This window comes from Zootoca vivipara, chromosome 12, assembly GCF_965207765.1.
Source record: "Zootoca vivipara chromosome 12, rZooViv2.hap1.1, whole genome shotgun sequence".
NCBI classification, from domain to species: Eukaryota; Metazoa; Chordata; class Lepidosauria; order Squamata; family Lacertidae; genus Zootoca; species Zootoca vivipara.
This window is the reverse complement of record NC_142595.1, coordinates 29,716,901-29,743,015: the sequence shown is the minus strand read 5'-3', so window position 1 is coordinate 29,743,015 and position 26,115 is coordinate 29,716,901. Positions and strand designations below refer to the sequence as shown.

The window sequence follows — 26,115 nt, the reverse complement described above, 5'->3', positions numbered from 1 at the left end:
AGCTCTGGGCAATGCATGAGCTACCACTAAATTTCAACTAGGTGGAAAATCTAACAAAATATGATAGATTTTACTGGGGAGGGGGATACCTGGAGTAATCTTGAGGCCCTTGCTTGCAATGGTGACTAAGAGTTTGTGATCTGTTCTGCTAATATTGCTCTCACATATAGAAAAGTGTCAATTGTTTTATATTCAGCACCTCTTTTTCTATTTGTGACCTGATCATTTTCAAAAACTTTCTGTAGACATTCATCACATTCTGTGATAGTACTACCCCAAGTAAGGATTTCATATACAGTATATATCTTAGTGCCATCAATTCCTTTAAAAACGTGATATATCGTCCTGTGAGTGTAATATGAACAACAGGTAAAATTACAAAGTGCTTGGGCTCGTGTCTTAAGGCACACACACCCCATGTCTGGATGTTCTGAGATAAGGGTGCCAGGTGCCCTTTGTTACCCTGGCAACAGCAATGAGGTCAAGTGTATGACTTACTGAGCCATTACTTCAGGAATTATATCTATAATATAATTACCGTTTCTAAACAGCACACTATATAATATTTGAAATAATAATATTGCTACATAAGTCTGTCTGGAACCTTCTGGTTTCAACTGGACTTTCTCAGACTCATTTCTTTCTTTCTTTTTAAAATATTGTTTTTATTTATTTTCATGGTACAGAGAGTTGTGTGAGGTATGACTGGCTAAGTCAGTGATGGCGAACCTATGACACGCGTGTCAAACGTGACACACAGAGCCCTCACTGCACGCGCGCCATCGGTCCATTTGTGCTGTTGTCCGTCCCCTCATTTGTTCTCCCGCTTCTCCTCACGCTACAGCTTGTATCCGCTGTTAAAACCCGGATCCTTTGTTGTTGTTGTTGTTGTTGGTGGTGGTGGTGGTAGCCAGAGATTGGTTTTTTAACCCTTTATGTGCTGCTTTTTCTGGTGCTTTGGCAGACAATGATTGGGTGTAACAGCGTTCTTTTTTAACCCGTTCTGTGCTAGGTTTTTTTTGAGCTTTGGCAGACTATGTCGGTGTTGCGTGTTAGTTCCAGCGAAGATATTATTCATCATATATTTCTGTTCTCTTCCCCTCCCCCAAAAAGGCACAGCAGCTTTGGGGCATCTCCCCAAAAAAGCAAAGCAACTTTTGCACACACACCCCAAAAAAACCCTCAAAAACTTTAGTCAGCAGCTTCCCCCAAAAAAGCTCAACAACTCTGGGAACCTTGTGATAAATAAGGGGTTTTTGGTTAGGTTAGGTTAAATTATTTATTAAATACAGTTATGTATTACAATTATACATTTAAACTATAAATATTGTGAAAGTATGGTTTTTTTCTCGATGTGACACACCACCCGAGTTATGCTCGTTTTTCATGAATTTTGACACACCAAGCTCAAAAGTTTGCCCATCACTGGGCTAAGTGTTCCCCGCTCCATTCCCTACCTTCTGCTGTGTTTGGTCAATGCTCTAAATTTCACCCAGGTGTTTATCTTGTGAACGGCCATGAGAGCTTGTGATGAAGGGTGGTATTTAAATCCCACAAATAGTAAAATAATAATAATAACTCTAAGGAAACACCATAGTGTTCCATCTGGGAAAAAAAAGTTGAAAGGGCATTTACATTTGCAATGTAAACAATGGATTTGTGATCTGCTTCTGCAAATATTGGTCTCCCATATATAAATGTGTGGACTTTTTGACATTCAAATACAAGGGCCAGCACCTCTTTTTCTATTTGTGCATGGCTGCTTTGGGGGTCGGTGAGAGGCCTTGTAGCACATACTACCTGTCTTCAGAGTGTCCATATTTTTGTGGGATTTAATGTGTATCAATGCTGACTTGGGTTCCCCTGGGCAAAATATGGTGACTGACAATCTAATAAATAAATTAACAATTTAACAATATTTTTCTTTAAAAAAAATATCCCTACATCAAAGCAGTTCCTACGCCTTCTCTGAGGCAACTATGAGCAGTTCATGATCAGACTATTGTGTTCAAGTCTTTAGACTATGTTAGCATACCATGTCTACAGAGCATGAAGTTCTTTTCATTTATTCATAAAGATTCATTAAGATTCCATACATTTGAGTACTTCTAGAAGCATTGCAAGGAACATGTGCCACTGGTCTTTTTGGTTATATTATTTTATATACATCGTTCACTTTACCCATTCCTCAAAATACATAAGGGTACCTCTGTTCAATGTGAAGGTCTTTTACTTGGCATATCGCGTGTCATCTTTAAATGAATTCCACAGTATAGCAAGTTTTTGCTCTAAGCAACTGTTCTATATTCGCATAAACTTTCACAAATACGATGAACTCTATCAGTTCTGGGAAGTTGACCTCCATTCCCATTTGTGGAATTACTTCTCCTGCGTGAAACTCCAGTCTTATATTTTCCAAAAGGATGTGGGTTTTTAAAAAAAAGATTTTGTGAAATTATGTCAGTGGTCACTGTGTCAGACTCACCACTAAGGATGGGAGGTGGGTGACATGACAAATTTTCTGGGTTTCTAAAAGATACAACACTCCCTAGTAAAAATCACTGGGGAAATATGTTTTAACTCTTTGTCAGTAAAAAAACAGCCAGGTGTTCTACTTATGAGAAGGATGCCCTGGGACCAGCTATCTCCCACAAAAGGCTCAAAGTAATGAGGAAGACCTTCTGGAAGAAAGATAAAATTTTATATATTTACATTCATTGAGGAATAGTCACTCTCTTAAGGCACTTCATTTTAGAAAGGTTACTTATGTGGGTCGCAATAGTTTCAGGCAAAAACTCTTTACAGAGAACGTTTAAGCCCCAGTTAGCACTCTTGTTTAACACTAGTCTCAGGACAGACTATTTCCAACTAAATTGAACATTTGTGTCACTGCCTAGCAAGAATCTCACAGCCCCTTCTAAAGTTTTCCCCTTAGCTTCAGGGAAGCAAATTGGGTAAACGGCGTTTCCATGTGCTGCTCTAGTTCGCCAGAAGCGGCTTTGTCATGCTGGCTACATGACCCGGAAGCTGTATGCCGGCTCCCTCGGCCAATAACATGAAATGAGCGCCACAACCCCAGAGTCAGTCACGACTGGACCTAACGGTGAGGGGTCCTTTTTACCTCTACCTTTCCCCTTCATGGATCAATGCCTTGTCGTGGCGAAGGGGCTTTAATAACTCAGAGAAGCTATGAGCTATGCCATGCAGGGCCACCCAAGATGGACAGGTCATAGTGGAGAGTTTTGACTAAACGTGATCCACCTGGAGAAGGAACTGGCAAGCCACTCCAGTATCCCTGCCAAGAAAACTCCATGGACCTAAAGCTAATGCCTAAATCTAATCTGAACAGGTCTTTCTCACCCCAGGTGCCTAAACAAAGGCTCATCCACACTTTTGCTTCTTCCATAGCTAGAAACCAATGATGTGAGTGGTCTTCTTTCACTGCTCCATTTCCCAGGAAAACCCACTCTTTAGCTTCAAATAGAAAGAAGTGACAATACACTGAAAAGCTGATTGCCTGATGAAAGCAGTGGGACAAGAGAAAGTGTAGGCATGCACTAAATGACAAACAGTCCCTCTCTAAATGTATGATTTACAAGCCGTGTGATCAGAGATGCAAAATTATTAATAGTACATCTAAGGTGAAGGAACACAAGATGTCATTGTGACACCCTGCAGATTTTGAGTCTGCATATCAAAATTTATCTAGAAGCTAGAACTGGTTGCGATATCTCCGTAGATCGCTATGCTTATACCTACAGAGAGAAATGGAACCTTTTCAGGAAAAGCCTGGAAAAGATATTCATAGAAGCGTGCTTCACACCCAAGAGCTTTGATACAGCACTTTTAATCTCCTTATTTCTCATGCTGTAAATTATTGGATTGAACATGGGTGGTACAATGGTATACATCACAGTTATTGCAAAGTCACCATCAGATGGAGTTTTTGAAGGAGGCCTTAGGTAAGCAAAACAACCTGTGAAACAAAATAGGGAGAAGACAACAAGGTGAGGTATGCAAGTGGAGAAGGCCTTTTTTCTTCCCTGAACAGATGGAACGTTCAAAACCACAGTAATGACCGCTTCCCCAACATAAAGGGGAGGCGCATTTTGCGCAGTCGCGTGCAGCCCCCTTGGGAACCCTAGGGCAGACCTATGAGTTTGGAGGCTGGCACTGCCTACCTGAGGCTGGAGGCTGGAGGCACCGCCCACTCCATCAGCCGACCAATCCGGCCGAAGGGGGAGTGCCAGGGGGATTGGCCAGGTAGGATCAGGTAGGCTTACCTGCACACAAAGAAGAGGAGCCATTCTTGGGAAGCAGCCGACGGATACAGAGCTTTAGAGCTTTGAGCTGTTCAGAGCTTTGAGCCTTTGGGAGCTTCGCTGGATTCCACAGGTTGAGGTAGGCCCGAGGCCTTTGCTTAGGCCCATTTAAAATAATATTTTGTTCCCTCCCCCCCCCACTTGTTTATATGGCCCATCGGCCCTGAGGGAGGAGGCTGGAGAGTTTTTAGGGCCCCCTCGCTGTCTCCTGGGCACCCACCCCGCATGCTATCTTGGGCCTACCGGCTCCGGGGGGTGGAAGGCGCCCCAGGAAGCTCCTGCCACTTCCCAGGCCTTTATGGCCTTCTCTGAGGCCTTGTACGGCCTTCCTCCGCCTCCGCGCGGCCTCCCCCCCCTCCCGTGATACCTGGGACCGTCGGGGGCACCCCGGTCGCGCTGGCGGCCCCCGGCGGTGTGGGGGGAGGGGCGCCGCCGTGCTGGAGGGCCTTGCCACCCCCCACGAGTTCCCTGCGACTCCGGCTCCTGCTGGGTCGCGTGGGGGGGGGCGCAGCCATCGCGTCCGCCCTGCCACCCCCCCCAGGAGTTGTTCACGGCGGTGGAGGGCCTCGGAAGCCTCCCGCCGCTTCCTGGCGACCCCGGCTGCTGCCGGGTTGCGTGGGGGGGCGCCGGGGCGTGTGGGGGGGTGCCGCCGCTTCGGGCGGCTTTACCGCCCCCCCGAGCCTTTTGTCGTTTCGCCGATGAGGCCCAGAGGCCTCCCGCCAGCCTCATGGCGGCCCCGGCCCTGCTGGGCCGCATGGGGGGGCGCCGCCATTGCGGGCGGCCTTGCCACCCCCCCTTGAAGCTTTCCGCAGCGGCAGGGGCCTGGGTAGCCTCCCGCCGCCTCCTAGCGACTCCTGGGTCGCGTGGGGGGGGGCGCGGCCGCTCCAGGCGGCTTTACCGTCCTCCCCCCAGAGCCTTTTGTTTCGGCGGTGAGGCCCTGAAGCCTCCCGCCAGTCCATGGCGGCCCCGGCCTTGCCGGGCCGCATGGGGGGGCGCCGCCATTGCAGGCGGCCTCGCCACCCCCCCCCGGGAGCTGTTTCTCAGCAGTGGGGCCTTGGGAGCCTCCTGCCGCCTCCAGGCGACTCCGGCTGCTGCTGGGTCGCGTGGGGGGGCCGCCGCCGCACTGGGCGGTTTTTACCACCCCCCAATAGCCTTTTCTGCTTCGGCTGCAAGGCCTCAGAGGTCTCCTGCCAGTTCATGGCGGCTCCTGCCTTAGCCGGGCCGCTTGGGGGGGAAGGGAGAGCCGGGATCGAGCATGGCGCTAACCGTGACAAGGTTGCAGGTCTGCTTCCATACGGGGCAGCTGCATATTCATCCTTGCATTGCGGGGGGGGGTTGGACTAGATGATCCTGGGCCCCTTCCAACTCTACCATTTTCACCAGGCACCTTGGCGGTGGCCATCTTGGGGGTGGCCGCATGGCGGTGGCCATCTTGGTGGTGGCCACATGGCGGCGGCCATCTTGGGGGTGGCCGCATGGCGGCGGCCATCTTGGGGGTGGCCGCATGGCGGCAGCCATCTTGGGGGCGCCCGCACGGCAGCAGCTGGTCGAATGGCGTCATCCCGGTGTTGGACACTAGTTCACGCATGCCCACATGCGCACATTGGCTTACACGTATGATTAACCCTTGCATTATTTGTCTTTTGCAGCTTTGGTAGCGTTGCTTGTTGCGACTCAGTTCTTGCTTTCTTACCCTGTCTAATCTAGTTTGCGTTGATCAATTTCACTACCCTACTCCACCTGCTAGCTGATTGTGATACCACTCGGTGCCTATAGCCTACATCATGCCCCCCAAGCGGCAAGTCTCCCCACCCGTCACCAGAAGGGGCACCGTGAGGCATGACCCCCGCAAGCCGGTAAAGGCTCAGGCTGCCGCCAAAAGCAAAGGGCGCAAGGCGGGGAAAGTACGTAACAAGCCTCCCAGTGCCCCCTAAGGGCAAGAAAGCCGCTGGGGGCAAAAAGGCGGCCGCCAAAACAACCCACAGGGAGAGCCCCTCCCCCTCACGTTCCTCACGTGGGGGCAGTAATTCCAGATCAGAGCGTGAGGACAGCCAGGAGCGGACCATCGCCTGGCTCAGAAGGCGCCTCCGTAGATACGAGTCGCGGGGGAGTTCGGTGTCACCCTACCGTAGCAAGGGAAGCTACAGCAGTGGTTCACCTGACCGCCGAGCCCGTAAGGACCGATCGGTTTCATCCTCCAGACGTAGAGGTAGGTCCCCCTGCCGTAGTTCTTTCGATAGGTGGGGGAGTGACAAGAGCCCCGAGTCGCGCAGTTCATGCCACCACGAATCGCACAGAACATGTCGCCACGGATTACACGGGACATGCCACCACGAGAGTCGCCGGCATGGATGCAGGAGAAGGGGACGCAAGTGCAAGAGGGATTCCTCTGGATCTTCCACATCCTCAGGTAGGTCCAGTTCTTGTGACAGTGGGCATGGGCGGCGCATCAAAGGTTATTGGGTCACAGGCCCACATTCCCCGGGGCTACCACATTGGGTTTGGCGCCGCCGCAATCGGAGGCACAGGCGTGAACATGGTGCCATTGCCCCATGCGGGGAGGAGGGCATTGACTCCGCTGGTAATATCAGAGAGTCCAACTTTGAGCGTACGGATGACCCCCCTGGCATACGCCTCAATTCGAAGCTCAGGGAGAAGATTCTCAATGGGGAGTTTGTAGACCTCTTCTCCCTGCTGTCCCCGGCCTCTAGTACCAGCCAGAAGTTTAAATCATCCGAGCAGCGGAAAAGGGATAAAAAGGTGTCCATTGAGCGTACCTTCCGCAACTGGCTCACAGGATTTGCCACATATGCGGGGATAGTTTCAGCTGCTTACCCAGATAGGGCCTGGCACCTCTACAATTACCTGCTCATCATCCTAACAGCGGAAGCCAAAGCAGGTGAGAAGGCGGCGCTCGCCTATGATCATTCTTTCAGGGAGCGCGCAGCCCAGGACCCCACCTTCAGATGGGACGTCCAGGAAAGCAAGGCGTGGTCGGAGCTTGTCGCCCCATATTTTGAGAGACAGCCGGGGTTCGATAGGCAGCAGAAGCAGGCCCCTAAGACATCAAAAAGAACCTGCTGGGAATATAATAATGGGGCCTGCTTCAGGGAGAAATGCCGTTACGCTCATGAATGCGAGCGCTGTGCGGGTTCCCACCCCATCGGCAAATGCTACAGAGGGAAGCGGCCTTTTCGTGGCCCACGGGGCTCGGGTTCCGGCGCGTCCCAGGCAGGACATGGGGCCGGAGCACCCTCTGGTGCCTCTGGATCACAGCCAGCAAAGGGCTCTTCCCGACAATAACCACCTCCTTTCCCTAGCCCCCTCCCCCATTTCTCTCCCAGCCATGTTGCCATTCCTGCGTGTTTATCCCAACAGAGAGGCAGCAGTATACATCGAGGAGGGCTTTAGAGATGGCTTCAGGATACCTGTGCAGGGCACACCCTCCTGCTCAGTTGCACCCAACCAGAAATCAGTACGCGAGATGCCACATATCGCAGAAAGAAAAATCAGCAAGGAACGCCTGCTGGGCCGGGTGGCGGGACCATTCACCGAGCCTCCATTGCCTGACCTCATAGTATCACCTCTGGGCATCGTCCCCAAGAAGGTGCCGGGCGAGTTCCGCTTGATACATAACTTATCCTACCCAAAGGGAGGCTCGGTGAATGATGCCATTCCACGTGAGCAATGTACGGTGCATTACGCGTCCCTCGACCATGCTATCAAGCTGGTGAGGGAATGCGGCCCAGGCGCCCTCATGGCAAAATGCGACATTGAGTCGGCTTTCCGACTGCTCCCAGTGCACCCACACGATTTCAGGTTCTTAGGTTTCAAATTCCAGGACAATTGGTACTTTGACAAAGCCATGCCCATGGGCTGCTCCATAGCATGTGCAGCTTTTGAAACATTTAGCACCTTCGTGGAATGGGCCATGAAACAGAGGTCAGGTTCCCATTACATCTCGCATTATTTGGATGATTACTTCCTCGTCCGCCCTGCAGGGTCGGACGCATGCGCCAGAGCGCTGGCCTGCTTCGAACAGCTGGCAGCCGAGTTCGGCATCCCTCTAGCAGCCGACAAGACGGAGGGCCCAACCACGGTCATATCATATCTAGGCATCGAATTAGACTCCATCAGCCAAACTTCCCGATTGCCGCAGGCCAAGCTGCAGATATTAAGGGAAATGATTAGTGGTATGCTTCTCAAAGAAAAGACAACAGTCAGGGAGGTACAGGTACTCCTAGGGCACCTCAATTTCGCATGCAGGGTCATCGCACCTGGCCGTGCCTTCTGTGCGCGTCTAAATCGTCTTCTGGCAGGTGGCAGGGCCCGCCACCACCACATCAGGCTCACCAAAGTTATAAAGGAGAACCTAAACACATGGTTGGCCTTCCTCAAATCTTATAACGGGGTGTCCTTCTGGCAATCCTGGCTGCAGCCAAAGGAGGAGTTCCAGATACATTCGGACGCATCAGGTCGCTGTGGTTTTGGTGTCTACTTCAGAGGCCACTGGTGTGCACAACCATGGCCAGCATCGTGGCATGCAGCGGGGGTCACGCGTGACCTAACATTTCTTGAGTTCTTTCCAATTCTAGTAGCTCTGCGCATATGGGGGTCCCACCTCAAGGACACCAGGGTCTGCTTCTGGTCAGACAACCAGGCTGTGGTTCGGATCATCGCAAAGCAGTCCGCGAAATCAGACAGGGTGATTCGTATACTGCATCTCTTCGTGCTGGAATGCCTCAGAGGTAACATCTCATTTTCAGCCAGGTTTATTCCAGGCCTTAATAATGAAATTGCGGATGCCTTGTCTCGTTTTCAGATGGAGCGCTTCCGAGAACTAGCGCCCGAGGCCGATCAGCTCCCAGAGACATTTCCGGAGGAGCTGTGGAAGGTTGGAGAGCCGAAGTGATGTCAGGGATACTGAGTGCCCTTGCTCCATCAACGCTGCGGTCCTATACCAGAGCCTGGTCACAGTTTGAGCAGTTCAGAGCTAAGTGTGATCCGCGACTCAGTCACGCGCCCAGGGAGTCGGAGGTTTTAAAATACTTAGTGCACCTTAAAAGGGGAGGCATGGCCATCAAAACAATTCGGATCCACAAGGCTGCGATCTCCTATTTCTGTAACTGCTCGCAGCACCCAGATCCATCCGACACTTTCCGAGTTAAAAAGCTGATTGCAGGATGGCACCACACACACCCTCCCAGTCCGGATAAGAGAAGGCCAATCACTTTAGAGACCCTCAGTCAGATCTGGGACGTGCTCCCTCGTATATGCTGGTCCAAGCACGAGGTTAGGCTTTTCAGGGCAGCCTTCTCCCTGGCATATTTTGGTGCCCTCAGGCTGGGGGAATGCATCTGCGACACAAAATCAACCCAACTCAGGGGGCTGACCATGAAGGACGTCAGCTTAGATGATCACAGGGTGCTCGTTAGAATAAGGGCCTCTAAGACCGACCAGCTGGGAAAAGGTGCCACCCTTACCCTGACACGCTCCACAGAAGGTGGGCCCTGTCCGGTATCGGACATAAAGAGATTTATCAAAGTGCGCCCGCACGGGCCAGGCCCCCTGTTAATACACTCCACAGGCCGCCCCCTGACACGCACGCAGTTCACAGCAGTCCTGCGGAAGGCCATCCAGGCCTGCGGGGGCGACCCTGCCCACTACTCCGGTCATTCCTTCCGCATAGGGGCAGCCACTACAGCGGCGGCAAGTGGGCTTCCCCCAGAGCGCATAAAGGCATTGGGCCGCTGGCGCTCAGCAGCATTTAAGGGGTATATCCGGTAAAAGCAATGGGTTCTGACAGCTTCTGTGTGATGATTTATTTCAGGTACACACCCCAAGCGCATCTGGATCTTTGGGCATAGCATTGTATACTGGGCAGCGGTCCATGCCTCCTCGGTTCTAGCCGATGAACACCTGGGCCTTCAACCGAAGATCAGCCTCACTTGGTTTGGTCACCGCGGAATGTGCTGGGATGCGCTCATGCCCTGGCTGCGTCACGAACTCTCACTCCGCCAACCACCAGACGCGCTGGTCATCCACCTTGGCGAGAATGACCTGGTTGCGCGCAAGAGCATCGTCTTGATAAAAGCGGCAATTTCAGACCTGGAATGCCTGCAGGCAGCGTACCCTAGCGTTACCATATTCTGGTCAGAACTCCTCCCACGCCTACAATGGCGCAACAACACCACCCATGTCAGACTTAACTACACTGTTGAAAAAATCAATAGGGCACTGCGTGCAGCACTCACGCGCATTGGAGGCCAAGTGGTGAAGCATCCCAGCATCAAAATTTACAGGAAGGAACTGTTCAGGCATGACGGCGTTCACCTCACAGCCACAGGTTGCGACCTCTGGCTGAGCGACATCAGACACAGCCTCCTGGAATGGCTGGCGGTTTCTGGGGCGGTTCAGGTGTAGGTAGTCTTGGCGGCGAGACCCCAATTTGTGGTCTCGGGTGGCGGATGCAGGCCTTGGGCGGAATCCTTTAGTCATTTACATAAAGGGGAGGGGCGTGGGGGCGGTGACCCCCCGCCCTATGGCGGCGGCGATAACAGGGTTCCCGTAATCGGGCATCAAGGGGGGGCATTTGGCGATGCCACTTGGCTGGTTATTGCCCTCCCCTTCCAGCGGCGGCGATCGGGGGGGCGGGCTATCTGCTTGAACATATGTTCTCCAGAGTTAGCCCAACCCCCACTCATGCTGGACAACCCTGAAGATCACCCCACCCCCTGCTGGGGGCTGGGAGGGATACACGCCCAATGCCTGCGCCAAGGTCTTCCTACATCTGAATTTTAATAAAGTTGTGGCCAATTTTTAATCCCATAAATACGTGGTCCTGTGTCATTATTCCACTCGGGGCTGCCCTGGGGGGCTGGGGGGACTCCGCCTGACTGCGCAATGACCGCTTCCCCAACATAAAGGGGAGGCGCATTTTGCGCAGTCGCGTGCAGCCCCCTTGGGAACCCTAGGGCAGACCTATGAGTTTGGAGGCTGGCACTGCCTACCTGAGGCTGGAGGCTGGAGGCACCGCCCACTCCATCAGCCGACCAATCCGGCCGAAGGGGGAGTGCCAGGGGGATTGGCCAGGTAGGATCAGGTAGGCTTACCTGCACACAAAGAAGAGGAGCCATTCTTGGGAAGCAGCCGACGGATACAGAGCTTTCCCACCCTCCACTCCCTAACCTTTGCTTGCTTTTCAGGTCCATAGAAAAGAAAATAAATAAAAAACATAAAAAACATAAAAATAAATAAAAATAAAGTAAAAAATAAAAATAAATAAAATAAATAAAATAAAATAAAAAATTAAATAAATAAATAAATAAAAATATTTCCTTCCACAGGCTTCTTGCTTTTCAGGTTCTCTTCCACAGGCCTCTTGCGTTTCAGGTTTTTCTTCCACAGGCGTACACGCACGCAGGCGCTGCTACGACCGGTCGCTGTTAAAGGGCTGGAAAGGACTTTCCCTGCATTGGCAGGTTTCGCCTTTCCCGTAGCAATTCGTCACAACTTTGGCGGATGCAGGCCTTGGGCGGAATCCTTTAGTCATTTACATAAAGGGGAGGGGCGTGGGGGCGGTGACCCCCCGCCCTATGGCGGCGGCGATAACAGGGTTCCCGTAATCGGGCATCAAGGGGGGGGCATTTGGCGATGCCACTTGGCTGGTTATTGCCCTCCCCTTCCAGCGGCGGCGATCGGGGGGGCGGGCTATCTGCTTGAACATATGTTCTCCAGAGTTAGCCCAACCCCCACTCATGCTGGACAACCCTGAAGATCACCCCACCCCCTGCTGGGGGCTGGGAGGGATACACGCCCAATGCCTGCGCCAAGGTCTTCCTACATCTGAATTTTAATAAAGTTGTGGCCAATATTTAATCCCATGAATACGTGGTCCTGTGTCATTATTCCACTCGGGGCTGCCCTGGGGGGCTGGGGGGACTCCGCCTGACTGCGCAAAGATGTGTACATAAGTGACAACAATGAAGACAAAACACCCAGAAGCAAGTATTATACTCACCATTATAGCACCGATTTCGGTTAGGTAGAAGTTTGAGCAAGCAAGTGTAAGTAACTGTGGGACCTCACAGAAAAACTGATTGACAAGGTTTGAGCAGAAAGGGGTTGCAAAAGTTGCACTCGTGTGCATGACTGCATTGAAAATTCCAGCAACCCACACACCAGCAACCATTTGTTTGCAGGCTGCCCTGTTCATCACCATTTCATATTTTAAGGGATTGCAAATGGCAACATAGCGATCATATGCCATGACTGTAAGAAGGGCGACATCAGATGATAAAAAGAAAAAGAATGAAAGCACTTGAGCAACACATCCAGCATAAGATATGTGTCTGATATTCATGAGAGAATTGGCCATGGATTTGAGGATGGTGACTGAAACAGCCCCTAGGTCCTGTATGGCCAAGTTCATCAGAAAGAAGTACATGGGAGTGTGAAGGTGGTGGTCAAAAGCTATGGCAGAGATGATGAGAAGATTCCCAAATACAATTGCCAGGTACAATACCAGGAACAGAGAGAAGTGTAGAATCTGCAGTTCCCGTACAGCTGAAAACTCCAAGAGTAGAAATTCAGAGACAGAGGATTCATTGACAATATTTGGATTCATCACTAGAAGAAAACAGGAAGATAAGCATATGTTTAAATCCTCTTCTGATAACAAATATTTGTTATCCAATACTGCTTTGGATGTGAGTTTTGTGGGGTGCAGATTTTTTTAAAAAAAGAAGTGAACAAAACGGTGTAATAATAAATCGTCATCTAAAGAAAACTTAGCTTTCACCTCCACATAGATAACACACCATTATCTTAAAATAAGTTACTGCTAAGAAATATTTTATATTGTGGGAATGATTGGAATAGAACTTTACCTAAACAATATAGAAATTTATTCATGTATGCTACTCAAATTCACATTTTGTTTGTTAATGTCCACTGCAATGGCTATCACAACTTGGGTCCAGGATACCTTAACAGCTTGATTCCTAATATCCCTGTTTGATCAGTGAGGTCTTTGACTGAGTCACTGGTAGTGGCTCCACATGGCTCAGACACATAGCTCCTACTTCCCAGGAGGCATGCATTCAGTATTCTGGGTCCGATGCTTTGCAACTCCTTCCTAGCTGAGATCACAGAGGTTTCAACTGTTTTAATCTTTGTTGTATGTTTCTAATCTTAATGTCCACTGTGCATATATGTATGTACCAACTGAATGTAGAAATGTATAAGCTCTTGTAGAGAAGCTTACAGCTGCTTTGCTGCTTCCCAGATCTTTTTGCTGCCACACTATGATAAACCAAGCCCAGCCAAGCCAAGCCAAGCCAAGCCAAATGAAGTGCTGAAGCTCTCTCCTCACTCACTAGGAGCTGAAGTGAAGGTTTGTTCTTGGTTGCAGCTCACGTTTGGGTATGAGAGAGGCTAACCATTAGTCCTGGTTTGGATTATCAAAACCTGGTGCAGCTTCTGAGGGCTGTACAAAGGAGCATGGAGTAGCAAAGCAATTGTAATCCTCTCTCCATGAGGTTGCACATTTATGCAGTCTCACTGAGCTAAAATTTGGCTTACCTTGTCATGGAAACCAGGTCTCTGGTTTTTCTATGTGCAGTCGATATTAGGTTTCTGGAGAAACCTAGAACAAGGACAATTTCCCATTCTACACAATAGACTATAGTATAGTAGTATTGTCTGCATTTTGCTCTCCAAAAGCTATCCAGGTATCACTAATGCTATAAAAATATAAACACCTTACTCTTTTCCTTTTTAGAAAATAGATTTCCAGATGCAATTTCTTCATCACTTTAAGATGTTCTGTATTCTTCTAGCCACTCATGGAACATTTTCTTTCTAAATCTCTCCCTCCTTTTCTTCTGAGACAGTGAAAATGTTTGTATACACTTGCAGCACGATGCTTATACCATTGGGTGGAAAATTATTACTATTATTCTATTTATGTTCCTGGGAGTTTGATCTCAAGAGCCCCAAACAAATTAGCAATTGTGTTTCTGGATGCTTGGACTCAGGAGTCCCACACAAAACAACCATGGTGTTTTTTAAAAGACTTTGCCCTATGGGACTAACACAAATAATCAAGGTATGTAAATAAACCATCCCGTTTAAAAACAATTTACTATATAATATTTAAAATACTGGTGTGAGATAGGACTAGCTCACTATCCCGCCCCCACTGTGTTCGTCCTACTTCTGCCATTCTTTCCTCCCTTTTATGATGTCTGAAGTAGATGCTTTCTGTTGCATTTGAATACTTGACAATCTGAGTCCTGTACACAGTGTAAATACCCCGTGTCTTTATGTTCTGAGATAAGGGTGTCAGGTGCACTTTGTTACCATGGCAACACCAATGAGGTCAAGTGTATGACTTACTGAGCCATTACTTCAGGAATTATATCAATAATAATAATAATAATAATAATAATAATAATAATAATTTATACGCCGCCCATCTGGTTCGGCCTCCACAGACACTCTGGGCGGCTTCCAACAAAATATTAAAATACAATAGTGTGTCACGCTTGCTGTAGTCATTCATCATGTTCTGTGATAGTACTATCCCAGGTAAGGATTTAATATATATCTTAGTGCCATCAATTGCTTTTAAAATGTGATACATTGTTTTGTTGGTGTAATATAAACAATAGGTTAAATTACACAGTGCTTGGGCTCCTGTCTTAAGGTGTAAATACCCCATGTGTGGGTGTTCTGAGATAAGGGTACCAGGTGCACTTTGTTACCACGGCAACACCAACAAGGTTGAGTGTATGACTTACTGAGCCATTGGTTCAGGAAACATGTCTACACATAGACAAAGGGGTAATAATCTCTAGAGCTTTGCTTTCATTATGGTTTTGCTGTGCATATCCTGTTGCTGTCAGGGTCTGAATATGTGAGAAAAAGGGGAAAAGGTTGTAGGCTTTACAAAGCAATGTTAGCTAGCATGGTGATAGTGTTAGCAGATCACTGTACATATATATCTTTACTTCAAAGTCCAGAAGAACTGTAAATATAGCCGTGTTTAGGTTTCTCTTGTGTCTGGAGACAATAAACACTTTGGTACTTTGAACTGTGTATGAAATGGTTTTCCATTACCTGGGGACTCTGGAACTGACTGTGACAAGGCACCAGCATGTCTTGTGGTGCACCTTGGAGGCAGATTTAATACGAAATGGCAATCTGCAGAAGCAATGGTACCTTAAAGTCACATTTCATGTGCACAAACACGAGCTCTTTATGTCTAATGGTATTTTCCATTTAAATACATTGTTCACCTTGCCTGTTCGTTAAAAGTCTTTTGTTTGACTTATTGTATACCATCTTTCAATAAGTCCCATAGCATGAAAAGTTTTTACTCCTAGCAAAGGTTCTGTATTCCCATACTATCATAAATGGGATGGCCTCTATCGGATCGTGGAAGCTGACCCTCAATTCTCTGTATGGAATTACTTCTCCAGTGTGAAACTTCAGACTTCTTCTTTTCTTTTCTTTTCCGATTTCATTTAGGAAGACTTTTATTTTTATTTTTTATTTTTAAATTTTATTTATCAATATTAAACCAATGCAATTTATCAATGCTACAACAACTACATTTTCCCCCTTCCCCCCCTTCCCAGACTTCCCTCTGCTCCCTTCTCTGATTTATTTTTACATATTGTTTCTGCATGTTTTAAAATTATACATCTCATTTCCCTAATTGTTTACATTGTTCTAATAAGAAATTGTGAATGTTTATTCAAATCCTGCCAATGAAGTTGTTTCTCCAAATAGTTTGTAAATAGTTCCCATTCTTTCTTGAATTCCAAATTGTCCTTTTCACATAATTTGTATGTTTGTATATTTTTTGACTTCTCTACATTCCCACCACATATGATAAAAAGTTCCATCTTTTTCTTTACATTTCAAACATATGTTTGATCCAGTTTTGTACATTTTTACCATTTTAACTGGTGCAATATACCATCTGTACATCATTTTCGTATAATATTCTTTCAGCAAGGAACAATCTGTGAATTTCAAATTTACTCTCCATAACTTTCCCCAATCTTCAAATTGTATAGTGTGTCCGAAATCTTGTGCCCATTTAATCATAACTGATTTGACCTCTTCATCTTTTGTTTCCCACTCTAACAAAATACTATAAGCCTTCTTCAACAGCTTCCCATCTTCTTCTATAACCTCTTTTTGGAATATGTAGCTTGTATAGCTAAGCCCTTTTTTGTTGGCTTCCTTATACATCTCATTTAATTGTCTGCAATGTAACCAACTCTGAACATAGCCTTATATTTCATCATATTCTTTCAATTTACATTTGCCTTCTTGATCTCTCAGTATCTCTTTATATATAGACCATTTTCCCCCCTTTTTTGCCAAGTGGTTCGAGCAGTGAAGCTTCAATTGGTGATAACCACCAGGGTGGTTCCCCCCCCTCTATTAAGTCCCTGTAGCTTTCCCAAATTTTCATCAATGATCTCCTAATTATATGATTATAAAATCCTTTATGCACCTTCCCTTTCCCATACCAAAGGTATGGCCACCCGTATCTATTATCATGACGTTCTAAATCTAAAGCTTCCTCCTTTTCCAGTTTTATCCAGTTCCTAATCCATACCAAACATGTGGCCTCCTAATACAATTTTAGGTCCGGGAGAGCAAAGCCTCTTTCTTTTATATATGTAAGTATTTTATGTTTAATCCTTGGCCTTTTGCCCTCCCAGACAAATTTGGAAATCTCTCTTTGCCATCTTTTGAGACCATAGTCCTTAATCATTATTGCAACCGTCTGGAAAAGAAAGAACATTTTTGGTAGCACATTCATTTTTATCACCGCAATTCTTCCTAGTAGAGAAAGATTCATTTTGCTCAATATTTCCAAATTTCTTTTACCTCCAACCACACTTTTTCATATATATATATATATATAACTGTTAGCCATATTCCTAAATATTTAACTTTTTTGTTGATCTCAAACGATCATGGACAACGGATCTCAGTGATCATGGGTAGGAGGAGGAGTTATGCTAAGACCAGACCATGTCATTACCGAGGAGGCAGGTACAGTCTTTGTTTGAGGACTATCCCTGCCTCCGGGTCTGGTCCTGACCGGATGGTTACTGGAATCAGCAAGGGATACCCACATGACCTGAAGGTGCTGCTGTGCAATGTCAGGTCAATGATCCACAAGACCACTGCCATCCACGACCTGATTGTGGATGGAGGCTTTGACCTGGCATGTGTGACAGAGACCTGGCTGGATGAAGCAGATGCGCCTGTCCTTGCCGCTGCTTGTCCACCAGGTTTCTCTTATGCACAGCAACCCAGGCCATCTGGGTGGGGAGGGGGTTTGCAGTGATTTTTAGGAAGTCATTAGTTTGTACCAGGCGTCCTATTGGTGAGACCAGGTTTTCTGAGTGCATGTTCTGGAAGTTGGGCAATAGGGGCAGCACAGGGTTCCTTTTGGTGTACCGACCTCTTCGCTGCACCAAGGATTCCCTGCCCGAGCTACTTCAGGTCATGTCGGATGTGCTCCTGGAGACACCTGGCCTGGTTGTCTTAGGGGATTTTAACATCCATGCAGACACGACCTTACAAGGAGCCGCTCGGGACTTCGTGGAAAGCATGGCCTCCATGGGGCTGTCCCTGAATAAGTCTGGCCCAACTCATAGCCGCGGACATGCCTTGGACCTGGTGTTTACCTCTATGGATGGTGGTGATCTGACACTAAGAAAAAGCGAAACTAACAAAGTGCCATGGTCAGATCACTACCTGGTGCAACTGGACTTCTCCGCGACCCTTCCCCTCTGCAGGGAGGTGGGACCTATTTGGATGGTCCACCCCCCCCCCCACTTAATGGATCCAAATGGGTTTCAGAGAGTGGTAGGGGATGTCTTATCCCATGTTGATGGCCTCTCAGCCGATTCCCTGGTGGCCCGCTGGAATGTGGAGTTAACCAGGGCTATTGACTCTTTGGCTCCGAAGCGCCCTCTCCGATTGCATGGAGCCCGGACAACCCCGTGGTTTTCCCCAGAGCTGAGGGCGATGAAACAGTCATTGATAATCCGACCGAACACAGGCTAGAGCTCAACTTCGAGCCTACCAAGTGGCAATGGCGACGTCAAAGAGGACCTTCTTCACCGTTTCTATCGCATCTGCAGAAAACAGCAGCAGGAGACTGTTCCAGGTGGTTCACAATCTACCTGAACCACCTTCGTCATCAGGACCTGGTAGGGACCCCAATGTCTCCTGTAATGCTTTTGCAAAGTTTTTTGCAGATAAAGTCGCTCAGATTCAGAGGGAGGTGGACTCCACCACGGGAGCAGGGCCGGGGTGGGAGAGTGCTGGAGCCCTGTCTAGTCACGTTTCATGGGATCAATTTCAATCTGTTACCTCCGAGGATGTGGACAGGCTGCTTGGACGAGTGAAACCAACCACCTGTCTTCTTGACCCTTGCCCATCCTGGCTAATAAAAGCGAGCCGGGAAGGGCTGGGCAATGGGCTTCGTGGGGTAGTAAATGCTTCCCTCTGTGAGGGAGTATTCCCAGACCCGCTGAAAGAGGCTGTCATTAAACCGCTTCTTAAAAAACCATCTTTAGATGTGGCTAATTTGGCCAACTATCGCCCAGTCTCAAATCTTGGGCAAGGTGATTGAGCGAGTGGTTGCTGAACAACTCCAGGCACGCCTGGAAGAAGCAGACCATTTGGATCCCTTCCAGTCAGGATTCAGGCCTCATCATGGGACTGAAACGGCCCTGGTCGCACTGGTTGATGATCTCCGGCGGGCTAGAGACAAAGGTGAAAGCTGCTTCCTAGTCCTGCTGGATCTCTCAGCGGCTTTTGATACCATCGACCATAACATCCTTCTGGACCATCTAGAGGGCTTGGGAGCTGGGGGCACTGTTATACGGTGGTTCCGCTCCTTCCTCCTGGGCCGTGTTCAGAAAGTGGTGGTGGGGGATGAGTGTTCAGACCTCTGGGCTCTCACTTGTGGGGTGCCTCAGGGTTCTGTCCTCTCCCCCATGCTTTTTAACATCTACATGCAGCCGCTGGGAGAGATCATCAGGGGGTTTGGGCTGGGTGTTCATCAGTATGCGGATGATACCCAGCTCTACCTCTCTTTCTAATCAGAACCAGTGAAGGCAGTGAAGGTCCTGTGTGAGTGCCTGGAGGCGGTTGGAGGATGGATGGCGGCTAACAGATTGAGATTGAATCCTGACAAGACAGAAGTACTGTTCGTGGGGGACAGGAGGCGGGCAGGTGTGGAGGATTCCCTGGTTCTGAATGGGGTAACTGTGCCCCTGAAAGACCAGGTGTGCAGCCTGGGAGTCATCTTGGACTCACAGCTGTCCATGGAGGCGCAGGTCAATTCTGTGTCCAGGGCAGCTGTCTATCAGCTCCATCTGGTACGCAGGCTGAGACCCGACCTGCCTGCAGACTGTCTAGCCAGAGTGGTGCATGCTCTAGTTATCTCCCGCTTGGACTACTGCAATGCGCTCTATGTGGGGCTACCTTTGAAGGTGACCCGGAAACTGCAACTAATCCAGAATGCGGCAGCTTGACTGGTGACTGGGAGCGGCCGCCGAGACCACATAACATCGGTCTTGAAAGATCGACATTGGCTTCCAGTACGTTTCCGAGCACAATTCAAATTGTTGGTGCTGACCTTTAAAGCCCTAAATGGCCTTGGTCCAGTATACCTGAAGGAGCGTCTCCACCTCCATCGTTCTGCCCGGACACTGAGGTCCAGCACTGAGGGCCTTCTGGCGGTTCCCTCGTTGCAAGAAGCCAAGTTGCAGGGAACTAGGCAGAGGGCCTTCTCAGTGGTGGTGCCTACCCTGTGGAATGCCCTCCCAACAGATGTCAAAAAGGAAAACAACTACCAGACTTTTAGAAGACATCTGAAGGCAGCCCTGTTCAGGGAGGCTTTTAATGTTTAATAGATTATTCAGGGGCGTACCCAGGATCAAAACTAGGGGGGGGCAAGGGGCGGGGGCAAGGCACGGGAGGGGAGGGGCCACAAAGTGGGAATGTGGGCGGGGCTACAGAGCCCAGGTGAAATCAAAATAAACAGTAAAAACTACAGCAAACTGATCACATATTTTAGGAAGGGGTCCCCAGAGTTGTTGACCTTTGGGAACTGACACCACACTTGCGTATTATACCCCAGAGGACAGGATCACACTTCAAAATTACCTTAACAGATTAGACAACTGGGCCAAAGCAAACAAGATGAATTTTAAAAAGGAGAAAAGTAAAGTACTACACTTGGGCAAAAAAGAAAGAAAGGCGCAAATACAGGATGGGGGACACCTGGCTTGAGAGTAGTACATGTGAAAAGGATCTAGGAGTCCTGGTAGACCACAAACTTGACATGAGTCAACAGTGTGATGCAGCAGCTAATAAAGCCAATGCAATTCTGGGCTGTATCAATAGGAGTATAGCGTCTAGATCAAGGGAAGTAATAGTACCACTGTATTCTGCTCTGGTCAGACCTCACCTGGAGTACTGTGTCCAGTTTTGGGCACCACAGTTCAAGAAGGATACTGACAAGCTGGAACGTGTCCAGAAGAGGGCAACCAAAATGGTCAAAGGCTTGGAAACAATGCCTTATGAGGAACGGCTTAGGGAGCTGGGTATGTTTAGCCTGGAGAAGAGAAGGTTAAGGGGTGATATGATAGCCATGTTCAAATATATAAAAGGATATCATATAGAGGAGGGTGAAAGGTTGTTTTCTGTTGCTCCAGAGAAGCGGACACGGAGCAATGGATTAAAACTACAAGAAAGAGGATTCCACCTAAACATTAGGAAGAACTTCCTGACAGTAAGAGCTGTTTGGCAGTGGAATTTGCTGCCAAGGAGTGTGGTGGAGTCTCCTTCTTTGGATGTTTTTAAGCAGAGGCTTGACAGCCATATGTCAAGAATGCTTTGATGGTGTTTCCTGCTTGGCAGGGGGTTGGACTGGATGGCCCTTGTGGTCTCTTCCAACTATGATTCTACATCAACTAAGAATGTGTTATCCCTTTGGTTGATATTTTCCTTCGATGGTCTTGAGTATTTCTTAAGTTGTCCTATTATTTTATTTTTGCCTTTTTTACTGTAATTCAAATCTCAAATGTTTAAGATGAGTAGAAAACATTTAAATACATTAAAAAAAACCTTTTCAGTATCCAGAATATACTCTCTTTACGTGCTTGCTCAAAAGTTAAGTTCCAACTTATGTTTGAATGAGATGGAAATAAATTGTTGGTTCTGGGTCACTATCACTTTTTGAAGGTACACATTAAAAGTGGATTATACATAAAAAGTCTTTAAAAAGCCTAAGGGAATGTGTGCACACGCACATGCATATATATAACATATATATGCCACCACTCAATTCACCCTACCACTTGAGCAAGAAACTGTAGGTTAATTTTGAATAGGGAGCTACTACTAGCTAACTCAATCACTATAGAGCAAGTTTTCAGCCTGTTTTCCACTTCCTCACCCCAACTCCCACCAAAGCATGTAGTATGACAGTGTAGTCTGGCCCATAGGATGAGCCCTGAGTTGTTAAATATATATAATCAACCCCCAGTTTCCAAATTAAATTTTACTAAGATTACAGCTGGAAATATAAATTATGAAGGAGAAAACAGATTGGTAGCATAAAAAAGAAACAGAACACATTACTATCTATGGTAATATTCCAATTCTACAGCAATTTATCTACAGCAATTTACAGCCCACTGAATTTGGCAGACTTACTTCTGAGTAGACATGTAGAGGATTGCCTAACATAGGCTACTTACAGCATAATCTTAAAAAGGATTCTCAAACTTTTTTTGTAGAAAGGAATGATCACACATGATGTTCAACAGATGATATTATTTCCTAAGAAATACTGGTAATCCCCATGTTTAACTTGTGGAATCAGGGGAGAGGATTGATGGGAAGAAAGGATTTTCAAATTGGGGGGGGGGAGGCGGACGTGAACCTGAAGCGACGGCGGCGAAGGGGAGAAAACCAGCGGCCGCCTAGAGGAGAAGAGGGAAGTCTGGGGGTGGGTGGGGGGGGAGAGAAGGGAACCAGGCTTGGATCGGGGCCTCCGCGGAGGTCTGGAGCAAAGCCCCGGCCTCCGCGAAGCTATCCGAGGCTCCGTTGCTGCAGCGGTCTGGCAGGCGCTGAACGACTCCCGACGTTCGGGAGACCTTTGAGCACAGCCGCGCTGTGCGCATGCGCCCTGCACGGCGGCCGCCGGAGTCCACAGCCGCGCTGTGCGCATGCGCCCCACTTTGCGCATGCGCAAAGGTCTCCCGAACGTCGGGAGCGTCAGCCCTTGCCCCCTCCCACACAGCGCGGCTGTGTGGACTCCGCACGGCTCGGGCGCAAGAGACTGCTGCTGGCGCCGAACTCGCGCTCCGCTGGGCTGTCCTCCGCCTCTGCCCACCAGCCCCGCCGGCAGCGCCACTCTTGCCCGCAGCTGCCCGACCGGCCCTGCCTCTAGAGTAGGGCAGCGGCCCCTCCCTGCCCCGCGGTGGGTACGCCCTTGAGATTATTGTGTTTTATTCTTCTGTTGGAAGCTGCCCAGAGTGGCTGGGAAGACCTGGCCAGATGGGCGGGGTATAAATAATAAATTATTATTATTATTATTATTATTATTATTATTATTATTATTATTATTATTTGTGTGAAACTTCAGTCTTATATTTTGTTTCTAAAAGGACTGGGTTGTTTTTTTAAAAAAAGATTCTGATTCTTCGTATTAGTGATCACTGTGTCAGACTCTCTCACTAAAGATGAGAACTGGATAGCATGACCACTTTTCTCAGTGTTAAAAAGATACAACTCTCCCTGGGATCCTTCTGTTCTTATTTCAGTAGTGATGCAAAAATCTGCATTGTCTCTCCTGAGCTTCCTTTAGATGGTAACATATTTTTGCAAAGAGGTTACATTATTTCCCATGCATTGTGAAACATCCCTATCGCAGGACAGTCTTTGTGTTTCTGACTGCCTCCAAGATGTATGTACTTTTTGCTGAGATGTTAATTCAGATATGTGTGCATGTGACACTCCAGTAAATTTGTGAATCCTGCCCCCCCCCATCTTTTATCTTGCTGCTATCACTTCCTTGAAAACCTGAATATTGTGTTAAAATGGCTGTTTGCATGATGTGGGGTGACAGAGCAGACAGGAAACATGAACTGTTACTATCCATAAACCACAGGATTAAGGGCTGGTGAGATGTGTTCAGGCTGCTGTAGGCCAATTGAGAACCATGCAAGTGAACAACGGGGTATAAATGTCAACATACATATGTAAATGTATTATCAACATGTCATGGGATCTGACAAGCAAAAGTGTGAAAGATAGAGCTGACCCTTAATCCCTGTGTGGAATTACTTCCCCTCTGTGAAACTCCAGTCATATTTTTCGAAAGGATGTGATTTTGTTTCCCTTTTTAAGATTTTGAGAAATTGTGTCAGTGGCCGCTGTGTCACATTCCCTCATTAAAGATGGGAGTTGGGTAACATGACCAATTTCCTGGGTTTTTAAAAGATGCAACGCTCCCTAGTAACAACACTGGAAACATCTGTTAAGTAGAAAAGCCAGGTGTTCTACTTATGTGAAGGATGCCCTGTGTCCAATTATCTTCCACAAAAGGTTCAAAGTAATGAGGAGGCACTTCTGGAACAAAGATAGAATTTTATATATTTACATTCAATGAGGATTCCAGATTCATATTGACTCTATTAAAGCACAACACTTCATTTTAGAAACTTTACTTATTTGGGGCACAATAGATTCAGGCAAAAACTCTCTACAAAGAACTTTTAAACCACAGTCAAAACTCTTGTTTAAAACTAGTTCAGGATAGACTATCTTCGCCTAAAATGGATATTTGTGTCACTGCGTAGCAAGAATCTCACAGCCCCATCAAGGGTGTTTTCCTTAGCTTTATGAAGGCAAAATGGGTTGCCCTCTAAAGCTAATCCCTAAATCCAATCAGAACAGGTCCTTCTCAACTGAAGTTCCTAAACAAGGGCTCATCCACATTTTTGCCTTTCCCATAGCTAGAAACCAAGGATGTGAATGTTTTTTTTCCTCCTTTCCCTGCTCCTTTCCCCAGGAAAACCCACTCTTTAGCTTTAAATAGAAAGAAATGGCAATCAACAAAAAAAGCTGATTGCCTGATGAAAGGCAGTGGCACGAGAGAGTTAGATATGCACTAAATTACAAACAGTCCCTCTCTAAATGTATGATTTGTGATCAGAGATGCAAAATTATTATTGGTACATCTAAGGGGGAGGAACACAAGATGTCTTTGTGACACCTGGCAGATTTTGAGTCTGCATATCAAAATTTATCTAGAAGCTGTAACAGGTCATGATATCTCCACAGTTCCCTATGCTTAGACCTATGAACACAAATGTAACCTTTTCAGGATAAGTCTGGAAAAGATATTCATAGAAGCGCGCTTCACACCCAAGAGTTTTGATACAGCATTTTTAATCTCCTTATTCCTCATGCTGTAAATTATTGGATTGAACATGGGTGGGACAATGGTATACATCACAGTTAATGCAAAGTCCAGGTCAGATGGAGTTTTAGAGGGAGGCCTAAGGTAAGCAAAGCATGATGTGAAACAAAATACAGAGAAGACAACAAGGTGAGGTATGCAAGTGGAGAAGGCCTTTTTCCTTCCCTGTACAGAAGGGAGTTTCAGAACTGCAGTAAAGATGTGCACATAAGTGACAACAATGTAGACAAAACATCCAGACACAATTGTTATACTTGCCACTATAGCTCCAATTTCTGTAAGGTATAAATTAGAGCAGGCAAGTGTAAGTAACTGTGGGATCTCACAGAAAAACTGATTGACAATGTTTGAGCAGAAAGGGGTTGCAAAAGTTGCAGTCGTGTGCATGACTGCATTGAGAAGGCCAGCTACCCACACACCAGAGACCATTTGTTTGCAGGCTGCCCTGTTCATCACCATTTCATATTGTAAGGGATTGCAAATGGCAACATAGCGATCATATGCCATGACTGTAAGAAGGGCGGTATCAGATGATAGAAAGAAAACAAATAAGAGGACCTGAGCAACACATCCAGCATAAGAAATGTGTCTGGTATTCATGAGAGAATTGGCCATGGATTTGGGGATGGTGACTGAAACAGCCCCTATGTCCTGGATAGCCAAGTTCATCAAAAAGAAGTACATGGGAGTATGAAGGTGGCGGTCAAAGGCTATTGCATAGATGATGAGAAGATTCCCAAAAACAATTGCCAGGTACAATACCAGGAACAGAGAGAAGTGTAGAATCTGCAGTTCCCGTACAGCTGAAAACTCCAGGAGTAGAAATTCAGAGACAGAGGATTGATTGCCTATCTTTGCATTCATCACTAAAATGATTGCTGCTTCTAGAATAAAACAGGAAGATAAGCATAAGTTTAAGCCCTCTTCTGATAACTTATATTTGGTATCCAATACTGCTTTGGATGTGGTTTTTGTGGGATGTAGATTTAAAAGAAAGTAGTGAACAAAATGGTGTAATAATAAATATTCATCTAAAGGAGATGTTAGCATTCAACTCCAGATTGATAATGCACCATTTTCGTAAGATAAACTACTGCTAAGTACAAGTAGGTAGTCGTATTGGTCTGACTGCTAAGTAGTCCTTTTTCTTCTGAGAATTATAGGGGTAGAACTACCCAAACAGTATAGAAATTTATTCATGTATGCTACTACAGTGGCAAGAAAGTTATTTGAATATTTATAAACAAATTG

At 47.3% G+C, this 26,115-nt stretch overlaps 2 protein-coding genes across 2 annotated transcripts; both read right to left on the bottom strand.

Annotated features, from left to right (window-relative positions):
* Positions 1-3,755: 3,755 nt before the first annotated feature.
* Positions 3,756-12,948, bottom strand: LOC148683898 (olfactory receptor 14A16-like). The gene is made up of 2 exons (XM_088654641.1): positions 12,282-12,948; positions 3,756-4,075 (listed from the first exon to the last, which is right to left on the bottom strand). The coding sequence occupies exons 1-2, from the start codon at positions 12,946-12,948 to the stop codon at positions 3,756-3,758; spliced, it is 987 nt and encodes a 328-aa protein (XP_088510767.1).
* Positions 12,949-24,741: 11,793 nt separating this feature from the next.
* Positions 24,742-25,767, bottom strand: LOC132592925 (olfactory receptor 14A16-like). Its single transcript, XM_060281166.2, has one exon. It carries the CDS (start codon positions 25,726-25,728, stop codon positions 24,742-24,744), a length of 987 nt encoding a protein of 328 aa, XP_060137149.2. The 5' UTR covers positions 25,729-25,767.
* Positions 25,768-26,115: the final 348 nt, after the last annotated feature.

What these genes read in the sequence shown, in the direction of transcription:
- LOC132592925 (XM_060281166.2), bottom strand. Translation starts at nt 25,728, where the DNA reads ATGAATGCAAAGATAGGCAATCAATCCTCTGTCTCTGAATTTCTACTC.
- LOC148683898 (XM_088654641.1), bottom strand. Translation starts at nt 12,948, where the DNA reads ATGAATCCAAATATTGTCAATGAATCCTCTGTCTCTGAATTTCTACTC. An exon ending in TGTCACTTATGTACACATCT is followed by an intron (nt 4,076 to 12,281) that starts TTGCGCAGTCAG and finishes GGGAAGCGGTCA; the next exon opens with TTACTGTGGTTTTGAACGTT.